The sequence below is a fragment of the Plecotus auritus genome (genome assembly GCF_963455305.1).
Source record: "Plecotus auritus genome assembly, chromosome: 9".
Taxonomy (NCBI): domain Eukaryota; kingdom Metazoa; phylum Chordata; class Mammalia; order Chiroptera; family Vespertilionidae; genus Plecotus; species Plecotus auritus.
Window position 1 is genome coordinate 60,843,967 of NC_137783.1, and position 13,448 is coordinate 60,857,414.

Sequence of the window (13,448 nt, forward strand, 5' to 3'; positions counted from 1 at the left end):
AAAGTATGGCTTTTTATGCCATGCATTTGTTTAGAAATTTCAGAAGTTATACTTTTCTAAAAAAAATTATCATCCCTCTTTAACCTTCATGCTATAGTTAATTGTTTAATACTCTATTCTGAAAATTTTTGCATTTTCCTGCTTCTGTCTGTCACCTGAAAGTTTTGTATACTTTTGTCTTTTTCTTTCAAGCAAAGAGCTCCTTTTAATATTACTTGTAATGCAGGTCTTGTGGTGGTAAAAATCCCTCAGCTCTTATTTTATGGGGAAGTTATTATTTCTCCTTCATATCAAAAGGATAACTTTGCTGGATATGTTATTTTTGGCTGCTTTGAAAATTTTTTCTTTGTAATTAACTTTTGATATTTTCTTATATAATGTGTCTTGAAGAAGGTCTTTTGCATCGAGAAAAATAGGTTTTCTGTTAGCTTTTTGGATTCAAGGATATAGCTCTTTCCTTTGGTTTGGGAAGTTCTTATTGACTATTGGTTTGTATGACTATTTGCACTCTGTTCCCTACTTGCTCTCTTTTGGCATACCCTTATGCTTATGTTGCTCTTTGTAATGGAGTAAGGTAGTTCTCATAGGTAGAGTTCCTTTATTATTTTTTAAACTCTTAGTTCACTTTCTTCTTCCTCCTGAGTCATATCCAAGTTCCTATTTTTTTTAAAAGTTACTGCTTAGTTTACTATTAATTAGAATTAGAATTATATTGGGAGGACTCAGTTATTTTAGGAATGAATCAAGACAATAAGGGATGAAATCCTGCCCGGAGAGGACAAATGAAGAAACTTGTGTAAGATTTGAAAGTACTAGTACTATTTACACTATTTCTCATGTTGCCTTCCTATGGGATCAAACAGAGCATCTCTTAAAAGTCCTTTATGTTTCCGTCCCACTAGTTGTTGAAAAGTCTGTACTGGAACTAGAAACAGTGCCTACTTGAACTTGCAAATGCAGCAGGACCCAGCACAGCTAATTCTAGAAAAAAAAGCCACGATTGATCTTTGAATTCACTAATTCTCTTTTCCACCTGGTTTGCTGTTTCAAATGTTCTTCAATATGTTCCTCATCTTATTTATTGAGTTTTTCAGCTCCAGAATGTTTGTTTGGTTCCTTTTATACTTACAATTTCTTTAGTAAAGTACTGCATTTATTCATTAGTTTTCTTCCTGAGCTCAATGAACTTTTCTCTAAGTTCTATTTTTATCTCATCGAGCACCTCCATATCTGCAATCTTAAACTCTGTCATTTTAGTCACAGTCTTCTAGGACTTTGAGTTTGGTTTCTGGAGACTTTTCATTTTCTTTCTGTGCTTCCGTGTTACCTTGCTTGTTCACGTTATTTGATGGATTGTTTCTCTGTTGTGGACATTTGAGGCAGTGGCCTATTTTCTTCATTAGATACTCTTTTGCTCTCAATAATTCAGCAGGCTAATATACAGGGTACTTACTTTTGTTTTCCAGTAGATAGTGTATAGCACATGTTTTGTTTTCTCTTACCTGCACTATTTGAGCCTCACTTTTAAGGAAAATGCTGTATGTCTAGTGGGAAGGTAAGTGTTCCTTGTGTCACCCGTTCACCTTAGTTATGGGGCACTACCACCCTGATGGGAGTATATGGTAGGTGGTGGAAAATGGTTTTATGAGCTCTCACTAATGATCCTGGCCAGGCTGTGTTTTTGAAGGCATCTCCACTGCCTCTATCGAGCTCTGCCAAGATGAGTAGGGTGGAGGTGGGGGTGGCGGGGGGGGCGGGGGTGAGTTCATGATATCACAGCCTCATTGAACTATTTAAGGCATCTCAGTTTTCTCTATCTGGCTCTGCTAGGGTGGTAAGGTCGAACTCCTGCAGGTCCATCCTCCTGCCAGCCGTGGCCATGGGCACAATGCCCTGTCCAGGTCTTCTCAGCTTTCTTTACTGGGCTCTGTCAGGATGGGTGAGGCTATGGAGGCATGTGTGGCTCCACCCCTCTTCCAAGTAATGGCTATCATAGTTGCTCTTGTTTTAAGCTTCCCAGCTATCTCTGCAAGGGGTCTGTTGTAATGGGGAGAGGGGAAAGGTGATGCCTTTTCTTGGGAGACCACTGTTCTGTCCCTCTTACACTCCAGGCTCTAGTGTGAATCCTGCAGCCAGCCCTCCACTATTGCCCTCACTGGAGCCTTGGTGGGTGCTGGGCTGCATCTGCAGCAATGCCCCCTTCCATCCCTGTCCACCCCTCTGCTCATTCAAATCTGCCCACCTTCAGATGTTCTGACAGGTGGCTTTTTCAGGTCAGGTATCTTTTTGTGTTGAGCAGGGGGTCCTTTGTTGAGTTATAATTGTCTAACTTGTAATTTTAAGGAGATAAATAAAAGAGTCTTCTCAGTCCATTATGATGCTGACATCACCCTCTGAGTTATTGTGGTTTTTATCTGAAAGCAAGCTTTTATTATTGTTAGCTCCCTTTTGAAAATTAAAAAAGGCTTTTTTATCATAAAGTAGTACATAGTTTCTATAAAAATTAGATAATAAAATAGCCACTACTAGCATTTTGATGAATACTTGTCAGGACTTCTTTTGTTTATTATATATTTATAATCAACATATTATGCACATATATACATATACTAGAGGCCCGTAGCATGAAAATTCATGCACTAGAGGGGGGCTTCCTCAGCCCGGCCTGCCCCCTCTCACAGTCCAGGAGCCCTTAGGGGCAGGAGGCAACCCAACGATCAGGGGAAAGCAACATCCCATCACACCTCTGCTGCTGCCACTGCTGGCAGCGCAAGCCTCAGCTGGCCCTGGATACCTGAGCCTCGGGTGGCCCTGGGCGCTGGGCAGCTGCCATCTGAGGCTTGCCTGTGCCTTGGGCATCATCTGGGCAGCCGCCATCCAAGGCTTGCCTGTGCCTCGGGCCAGCCCTGGGTGGCTGGGGGGCTGAGGGGACTGGGGAACTCCAGAGGTATGTGTGCAGCAAGGCCTGGCTGGCCTTGCTGTGCTCCTGCTGCCCCGGTGGGGCTGAGGGGACTGGGTGCCGCCATCTTATGTCTATGGGCACTGCCATCTTTGAGGGCATGACAGTCAATTAGCATATGCCCTCCTTATTGGCTGTGGGCACCACCATCATTGAGGGCGGGACAGTCAATTGGCATATTCCCTCCTTATTGGCTGTGGGTGCCACTATCATTGCGATGGTGTGAGGGTCAATTAGCATATTCCCTCTTTATTAGATAGGATATGCATGCATATGATGAAAGATCTCATGATAATGCTCTTATTACCCCCTTTATAATTTAATAATGTAGCATATTTACCTCGCTACATATAAATATATTATCCTTTTAAATAATAAAATTGTCTTGGATTCAATTTAAAATACAAATCGTTTTAATTTTTTATATATTTTTAAATTGAATTTATTGGGGTGACATTGGTTCACAAAACCATACAGATTTCAAGTGTATAGCTCAAGAAAACATCATCTGCACATTGCATTGTGTGCCTATCCCCCCACGCAAAGTCTCTTTCCATTCCCTCGTTCCCCCTCCCCCTTTGCCCACCCCACCTCTCACCACCCTGGCTATCAGCAACACTGTTGTCTGTGTCTATGTGTTATGTGTGTGTGTGTGTGTGTGTGTGTGTGTGTGTGTGTGTGTGTGTATATATATATATATATATATATATATATATATATTTTTTTTTTTTTTTTTTTTTGCTTAATCCCTTCACCTTCTTTCATCCACTCCCCCAACCCTCTTCACCTCTGGCAACTGTCAGCTATTCCATGTATCCATGCACTTGTTTCTATTTGGTTTGTTAGTTTGTTCATTATAGTCTACAACAGTGGTCGGCTAACTGTGGCTCATGAGCCACATGCGGCTCTTTGGCCCCTTGAGTGTGGCTCTTCCACAAAATATCACGGCTTGGGCTAGTCTATTTTGAAGAAGTAGCATAAAAAGAAGTTTAAGTTTAAAAAATTTGGCTCTCAAAAGAAATTTCAATCGTTGTACTGTTGATATTTGGCTCTGTTGACTAATGAGTTTGCCGACCACTGGTCTACAAAGTGAGATGATATGGTATTTGTCTTTCTCTGCTGGCTTATTTCTTTTAGCATAATAATCTTCAGGTCCAATAGGTAAGAGGTCCTTCTTTTTAAAGCCTGAGTAGCATTCCATTGTGTAAATGTACCACAGCTTTTTTTATCGACTCATCTATTGATGGGCACTTGGGCTGTTTCCAGATCTTGGCTATTGTAAATAATGCTGCAATAAACATAGGGGTGCATATATTCTTTTGAATTAGTGTTTCAGGTTTCCTTGGTTATATCCCCCAAAGTGGAATGACTGAGTCATAAGGCAGCTCCATTTTTCATTTTTTGAGGAAACTCCATACTGCTTTCCACAGTGGCTGAACCAGTCTGAACCAACAGTGTGCTAGGGTTCCCTTTCCTCCACAGCCTCGCCAGCACTTGTTGTTGATTTATCAATGACAGCCATTTTGACAGGTGTGAGGTGATATCTCATTGTGGTTTTAATTTGCATCTCTGATGATTCGTGACTTTGAGCATCTTTTCATGTCTATTGGCCATCTGTATGTCCTCTTTGGAGAAGTGTTTGTTTATATCCTTTGCCCATTTTAAAATTTGGTTGTTTGTCTTGTTGGTGTTTTTAAGGCATTCTTGGAGTTTTTAAGGCATTCTTCTCTTACAGAAAGGAGGACATTTGCTGTGATTTCTCAGAACGGTCTTCTTTTGTGAAGTACTGTATATTTTTATATACCTAGTGATTGTTTTTCCTATTTATCCATATTTAAAAGGGATGGTTTATGCTTGCTGTGTTGGAATTTGAGAAGGGTTCTGTCGGAAATTGTGTAAGCCTCTTGCCAATTATCTTATCATAGCATATTTGTTAAATAAGCGGTCCCAATGACTTGGGGTCATAGGGACAGACTGCTGGTGTGATGGCTCCCGGTTGGAATTGAGAATTACACAAATGAAAACCCTCCTTTATTGAGGGTTTCATCCTCTCTGTGAGGAGTCATGGGAGAGCCAGAGCTCCAGGTGTCACTGTATCTCCACTCCTGGGCTGGTGGAGTTTGTTAGTGAGTCAAGTCACTGCTTTTCCCTTTCATATTTGTGGTAATACTTTATGTCAGACGAGTTCCATGTTGCTTGGAGCAAATCCCCTTCATAGCATCCTTTTCCCATAATCCCTTTGCTTTGATTAGCAATTGCCACTTCACCAGTGAAACTGAGGATGGAAATTCAGAGGGCTGGCCGCATGTCTGTGGCATTGATAGGATTCTGTTATGCTAGTGTTTGTATTTGGTCAACTACCTCCGTTCTCAGTTGTTGCTGAGTTTTCCCCTGGTTCTGCTGTTTTGGGCTTGCAGGTTCCCCAGATTTCTGGGGCTGCTCTCCACTGGCTCCCTTGAAGGGTTCCTCCGTGGCTGTGTTCTGTTGCAGACTAGTAGGCCCCTCTTTTGACCTAATCCCACCTGTGCCTGCATAACAGAAATCTCTCAGTATCTGGATACTGGTGGCATCCTTCTCTGTTTAGTAGAAAATGATTTCAAATAAAAACTTCCCTAATTGTATACTTCTTAGGTCATGCCAGTAGGTTTTGGGGAGGGAAGAATTTAAATTTATGGACTCAAACATATACCTTTTCTCTATTGGTCAAAGAGATCAATGGATTTATCTGCATTAAATGCTTTCAGGAAATCTGGGTATATTGCATCTCCTGCTTTTCCTTATCTACCAGATGTTTCTGTTTTGTAATAGATGATTCAACACGTGTTCCTCTTGGAGAAAACAAGGACTACATTAATGCTAGTTATATTAGGATAATCAATGCTGGAGAAGAGTATTTCTATATCGCTACCCAAGGGCCACTGCCAAGTACCACAGATGACTTTTGGCAAATGATTTTGGAACATAACTCTAATGTTATTGTCATGATAACCAGAGAGATAGAAGGTGGAATTGCCAAATGCCACCATTACTGGCCCGTTTCTATGAAGAAACCTTTGGAACTGAAACACTGTCGTATCTTCCTGGAGAACTACCAGATCCTTCCATATTTCATCATTCGAATATTTCAAGTTGTGAGGAAGTCTGTAAGTTTTTAAAAATCAGTATCAGATACATATTTCATTATATAAGCATGCATGTCAGGACAAGAAGTTAGGCGTAAGACAGCATATAGACTGGGATACTTTTTAAATAACTTAGTTTTACTTCTCTCTGGCACTAGAAACTAAGACCCCACCACTTCTACTTGTGCTTAATCAAACTCTGGCTGGAGAGAGGAAGGAATGGAAGGGAGGAATGGAGTGAGAGAGTGAGTGGCTTAATCCTGGGATGTACTTGGGCTGCTTCTGCCAAGTGTGACAGATGTGTAATGAGTCCTTAAGGTACGTTAGTCATGTGAAGGTATGTTAGTTATGTGCCAGGCACTGCTTGCTGAGTGGTGGAGAGTTTGGTGTGCTCAGTGGTAATATTGAGATCCATGTGGGGGTTTTGGGAGCTTGGGAGGGAAGTACTTAGCATTACTTGTGGTTTTGGGAAGGTTTGCTGGAGGTGGTGGCATCTGAATTGAGAATTACACAAATGAAAAAGATGGAAAGAGGGAGTAGATGATCAAGATATAAAATGGAAGAAGGTATATATAAAGAAATATAAGTAGTTAAATGTTTCTGGAACATAAAATTGCAGTAACAGGGAGTAATGAGAGATGAGATGAGGCTATAGAAAGTAAGCAGGGGCAAGCCAGACATGAAATTTCTTGGATTTTAGCGAAGGAGCCAAACTTTATTATGAAGATAATTGAGAGACATTGAAGAATTTTAGTAAGAAAGTGCTATTGTCATCTAGGGAAGTTGGCATTGAGATGGAAAGCAGAGGCTATGGTGTTTTTTAGATAAAATTGACTTATATGTGACTTAGGACTTTTGACTTATAAGTGACAGAAGGAGTGGTCAAAATTATGCTATGTAATATGGTAGCCACATGTGGCTATTTAAGTTTAAGTTTAAATTACTTAAACTTACATAAAATAACAAATTTATTTCTCACTTGCAGCAGTCACATGTTACCAGAGGCCACCATATTGGGCAGCACAGATATAGAACATCTGCGTCATTGTAGAAAGTTCTGTTGGGAAGTGTTGTCTGGAGTAATTCACAGATTTTTTGCTTTAATAGACTCGGAAAATAGAAAAGCAATGATTTATAGGAGGAAGTGATGAGTTAACTTCTCTTAGTAGATTTGATTATCAGGTGCATGATACGTGTGTTCCACAAGAATGAAGGGGATGGGAGTTAAACAGGAAGCTTGAAAAAAGGGATGAGATTTGGAGTCATCACCAAAGAAGTTGATTTGATTGGAGCATAATGACTAGGAAAAGGGTTTCTGGAGGTGCTGAGGTTGGAAGCTATACATTTTTAATTGCAATAAAATATGCAACTATGTGATTATTTTCTTCCCCACAGCCAGACTATGGGATTTCTGTCCACCGGTTATGGGACTGGCCCAGGGTGGGATACTGTCTGTAATCTGTGGCAAGATTCAAATGATAAAGGGAGTTGACAGTTTGTAAGAGAATGTTTCTGATAATTAGTCATGAAGTCTTAATTTAGGGAGATGAATGGAATCAGGAGCCAGTCAACTAGGAGTAAGTGGAGGACACAAGGGACAGGAGAGTGCATTGGTTGCACTGAAGTGAAGCACAAATGAGGTGCTAGCATACAAGCTTCTGGTCAGACAGTGACGGTGGATTTTAAGAACTGGAAGATTTTTGATTCCTGACATTGCAGGTGGTGGTAGGAAGTCCAGGGAGTGCTCATCACTGTGAGGACTAGGAGGAAGGAGTCTCTCCTCTGCAAGAGAGAAATAAAGGTGCTGTGAGTTAGAATGTCGGTGGTGCTGTGGGGACCCTGACTGTGCCCTGGATGGTGTCAGAACCTGTGGTAGGGAGAAGGTCAGGATGTTCCGTGAATGTAGTAGATCAAGCAGGAGGTCTAGCTATTGGGTTATAACAATGAGAAGATGAAGCTAGGAGGTCTGGAAACTCAAAAGAAAGAGGGTTTTTTTTTTTTTCAAGGAGAAGGAATAGTGAATTGGAAATGGGAGTGGGCAGCAAGCCGTATGTAACCTAGTCTCTGTGCTCTGTGGTACCTGGGGCACAGGAGGACAGGTGGCCTCCATCAGAGCGCCATAGACAGTAAAGTGCCTGTGGGAGGCAAGGCAAGGCAAGAAAATGGAAGAAACATTTAGGGAGGTGACTAGGGTTTCTAAGATATTATTGTGGGATGGTGGCCCTGAGTGCAAAGGGAGAAGTTGAGAGAAAGAGGAGTAGGGAGGGAGGGATGGGAAAGGCAGATTTGAGAATGCGGAGGGTCCGAGCCCAGAGTGAGGAGCAAGACGTCAGGAATAACAATGGCTGACATGGATGCAGAGCTTGCTGGCTGTGTGCTGGGCACCAAGCTTGTTCTGTGTGTCTGGAAACTTGCCTGATCCCTCATTCCCCTGATACCTGTTGATTCCTTCCAGGTAGCATGTCAGGGGCTGGGGATATAAAGCAACACAGTCTCAAGTCTTAGAGTACTTGCAGGCTGGCATGGAAGGAAGACACCAGCCACATCAGTTCCAAATGGGGTGTGATGCCTGCCATGGCAGGAGAGGGCAGCATGCTTGGAAAATGTAGGCCAGGCAGGAGACACAGATGCGTGGTCTGTCTGCACGGACTCAAGTTCTGGGATCCACTTACGGAGTCTTGGCAAGGGGGGACAGGATGGTGGCCTTTGAGATGAGTCCCACAAGCCTCAGATCCATGTGGTTCTGTTTGGAGAATCTGCATCAGCGGCCTGTCTTCATGGCACTGGGTCAGTCAGGAAAGCAACTCTCCATGGTCAACAGCAGCAGGAGAGATTTAGTCCTTGAAATATGTGATAGGGTGAGAGTTACCCTAAACTTCATGCCTTCACAGGATTTTCAAGGATTGTTTTCATCACTGACTTTTAGGTACTGATGATTCAAACTTGAGCTATTTGGAACTTAGAAAAAATGATGCACTAGGGCAGCAGGAGAGGAGTGAGAAACCCATCCTGAGTTTTCCATGTGGGTCCCCAGTGAAATACAAAGAGGGCTGACCCTGGACGAGGGCGATCCCTTTGGAAGGGATGATTAGAAAACTCAAAGTGCTTAACCTGTCAGTCTTGAGGAGTTTCATAACTCCACATCCAGGAGCTCAGCACAGTGTCCTCATTGCCAGAGGACAATCAAGCAACTTGATAGCACATACCTGTTTTAATTAATTTAATGATATTTAAGCTAAGATAGATTGCTATTCTATATTATTCATAACATTTGGGCCATCTTTGAATTCCTGTTTTTTTCTGTAACCTCATGGTGCAGAAGAAAGATAGTAGATTTCGATTCAGGAGGCCTACTTGATAGTCTCAGTTCTGGACCTGTGAGCCTTCTGACCTAGCAGTCACGCTAATCCTTACTTCTTTATCTCTAAAATGAGGATAAATAGTGCCACCTCCAAACATTGATGTGAGGATTAAAAGTGATAATGCACAGTACCTGGAACATAACAAGTGCCCAATTCATGTTACCTGTTAGTATTCTTATGTTTATTATTGTAGTACCTATAGCCATTATTATTATTATTATTTCTGGTATATTAGAAATTAAAATGATATCTTTAATATGAGAGGTTGATATATCTGTCTTCTCTCTCTCTCCCCTTCCTTCTCTCTTCCTCTCTCTTACCTCCTTTCCCTCTCTCAACAGACAAGAACTAGGCACTTTATAAAACAGTTGCAGTTCACCAACTGGCCAGACCATGGCACTCCTGCGCCACCAGATGGTTTCATACAGTATGTCCGCTACGTGAGGAGCAGCCACCTGACAGGGCCCATCGTGGTTCACTGCAGCGCCGGAGTGGGCCGCACTGGGGTGTTCATCTGTGTGGACGTGGTGTTCTGTGCCATTGAGAACAACTTCGCAGTAAGTGTGGGAATTACGCAGATAAACCCAAGTCAGTAAAACTCCACTTTCAAGAATCTTCTAACACTGAAGACTGACTAATGTTTAGTTAGCTATGAAGAGCAACTTAGTTACTAGGAGCAACTTAGTAAATAGACACGAGCTTTGGGTACCTGCTCTTTAACTGCTGCAGGTTCCTGGAGGTGGTTGTGAGGATTGAAGTACATAATGAAACAAATGGCTTAGAACAGTGGTTGGTAAACTGCGGCTCGCGAGCCACATGTGGCTCTTTGGCCACTTGAGTGTGGCTCTTCCACAAAATACCACGGCCTGGGCAAGTCTATTTTGAAGAAGTGGCGTTAGAAGAAGTTTAAGTTTAAAAAATTTGGCTCTCAAAAGAAATTCCAATCGTTGTACTGTTGATATTTGGCTCTGTTGACTAATGAGTTTGCTGACCACTGGCTTAGAACATAGTACATAACACACTGAGTGTGAGTTCATCTTCCTTTCTCTGCCTTCCACCCCCAGGGGCCTCTTCCCAGCCTTGTTGGAGAAGGTTGGTGACATGTGCCTTTTTGGAATGGACAGATGACATGCATGTAGCACCTTGAAAACAATGTAGACTTCAGAGCGATTGAGAGGCTCTGGGAATGACTGCCAGTTTTGCCACATACTTTTGGTGACTTTGTGCAAATTGTTCATCCTCTCTGAAACCCAGATTGCTCATATATAAAATATGGATAATAATATTGTTGGGTTTGTGTTTTTCATTAGCATTTCTTTGCCTTCCTCTTAATTTAGACATGTGGTGATTATACTATTGCCTTTATTATTGGTTACACTGATGAGGGAATGTGACTTTAGATCTGTGGCCAAACAGGCAACTTGCTGAGCGTTCTGCGCTGCAGCAGTGAGGGTGGGCATGCGTGCACTGAGCAGGCGGGACTCTGACCAGGAGTGTGACCCTGCGGCTCAGTCCAAATGGATGGGCTGTGGGCGTGCCCGGCAGACAGTGCTGCAGTTTGGTCTTTGTTGGAGCAGGTGTCAAGACTCTTCTCCTCAGACTCTGGGTAGTTGTACCCGACAGTGACAGCAGATGGCGCCTGGGCCCTGGACCTCACCAGCCTCAGGCTGCATGATGTGGGAGGATAGGAAAATGACCTCTCCTGGTCACTCCTAAAGGACAGGGGCAAGCAATTTTCCTTCTTTTCAGAATTTCAGCCCAGTTCCTCTTAGCATTTCACTGTTTCCGATTGAGTTCCAATTGAGGCTGCCCCTTCCCTGAACTAGTCTCTGTGGGAGATGCTGGTTAGTGTAGGCCAGTCAGGGCTGTGCCAGGCCTTAAGGTTGAGAATAGGAGAGGAATGGTTTTCCGGAGTAAATTAGGGCTTTATCACATAGTATGAATATAAACTGGCTGGCCAAAAAAAAAAGACAAATGTTCTAAAAAATGCTAAGTGAGTCTGATGTTACCTTTTGTCCTGTTAGCAGAAAATGCATTAGTATAATTTTTCTTTTATATATTTTTCATCATAATTTCTTAAGTAGTTTGTTTATATTTATCTTTATTTTATATCCCTTATAGAAACTGTAAAACTGTAAATATTCTATTTCATAACCCTAAGGAGCACTGTTTTTTCCCTCACATTGTACCTTCTTTAAATCCTAAATATGTTTTATAATGTCATCTGTCTGTTTAATTGACAATGTGCATAAAATGATGCATTTTACAATCAAGAATGCCTTGGATTTGATGAAATATAATGGTTCAAAAATAGGAAATACACCATTGTTTCCTTATTGGTTTTCCATAAAGCCTTGAGCTGTCAAATTTTCGTACTGATGCCCCTCTCTACTCTTCAGAAATGCTTTCCACCAGAGCTCCGTGAGGTGTGGCATTGGCCAGCATCAGTCTGTGAATGTTTGATATCTGCAGAAATTGCTTTACAGGAATTGAGAGGAAGCTTTTAGAAGCACTCAGGGCTGTTTGGTGCATTGCTATATGGTCTACTCTAGGAGCATGAGCAGCGTGCTGGCTGCGTGAGCAGGTGCAGACCATGTGCGTGCTGGGACTTCGCATGGGGAGGCTTACATGTTGCAAGCTGCATACAGCCACATGTGGCTGGACAAGTGTGACCTCTGACATTTAGGATTAACTTACTATAATGCTAAAGGATATGAACATCTGAGAATATGTAACCATCTATTTCTTTTCATTAATTGTTATTTTTAGACTATTTTCATTGTTAATCAAGCCTTCTTAAAATCCCTGAAACTCTGGGGACACTGAGGTTGCTCTGAATTCAGACATTCTGCACACAGCTTTCCCTCGCACCACCTGCAGCAGTACAGCCACTCACGGGGAGTCACCAGCTATCCATCACATAGGGAAGTGAGTAGTTCAAATTCTTACTGCACCACTAAGCACACAGTTTAGTTAATCCAGCAGGTATTTTTTTGTTTGTTTGTTTATTTGTTTTTTACCAACACTGTCTTGATGAAGCAGTGTGTTGATTTGCCTTCTGGCATAAATTCCTTAATCTGTGTCACTACCTTCGACTATTTTCTGGTCATTGCAGCTCTACTATCAGAACATAATCCTTCACAAAACTTACACTCCGAGCAACATTTGTTGATGACGTTGTACTTTGCGTTTTTATACAGTGTAGAGCTAGTTGTGTTTGTCAGTAATCAAACTGAGGAAAGAAAGACTTCTTCCTTCATATCTCATCGTGTTCAAATACCACATGTACAAAAGCATCACTGTGTAAGCATTATCTATGTGTTTATTAAGTTACAATGGTAAATGATTTGCTACTTCTGTTTCATAAATTAGTACCACTCCACAGCATTAACCAGTCCCTGAACTTGTTAAGCTATGGTGTCATTAGAAAATGGTACTTTAACTTTTTTTGCCACATACAATGGTAGGCAAAAGTAGGTTAATACTAATAAATAATAATACAATGATTAATAAATAATAACACACGTGTGGTTTTAGCAATTCACAATACATAATGGCTATAAAACTCCCTAAAGTATGTAAGGAATTATAATTCCAGGTAAAATTACCATGAGCTTTTGTGGCCTTTGTTTCTCTGCGTCACTTCCATGATCCTCATATGGTCAGTCACCGCAGCTCCATTGAGAAAGCTGTGCTTTCCTGACAGCCCAGTCCAGGAGCTTGTACTGCCATCAGTAAGTTTAGGTTAAATACAAATATATTTCCATAGTTTATCTAACCTTAAATTATAAATTTAAAACTCCCCACAGGATTTCATGCTGTTGGTGCCAAGTGTAAGTACTCATCAGCCTAGGTCCCAAAGAATTTGTTCTCGGCTGTATTCTGAAAGTTCTATAGTTTTATGTTTTATATTTTAGTCCATAATCTATTTTGGGTTAATTTTTTGTGTAAGGTGGAGGTTTAGATCAAGGTTGACTTTCTTCCTTCCTTCCTCCCTCCCTCCCT

The 13,448-nt window shown here is 41.6% G+C and overlaps 1 protein-coding gene across 1 annotated transcript in view; it reads left to right on the forward strand.

Annotated features, from left to right (window-relative positions):
* The window catches only part of PTPN20 (protein tyrosine phosphatase non-receptor type 20), a gene marked incomplete at both ends in the record, with an annotated part of 50,387 nt that overhangs the window by 31,055 nt on the left and 5,884 nt on the right, over positions 1–13,448 (forward strand). The window contains 2 exons of the mRNA XM_080640564.1: positions 5,768–6,102; positions 9,785–10,000. Of these exons, the coding sequence (XP_080496690.1) occupies positions 5,768–6,102; positions 9,785–10,000 (551 nt within the window). The remainder of the gene's footprint in view (positions 1–5,767; positions 6,103–9,784; positions 10,001–13,448) is intronic.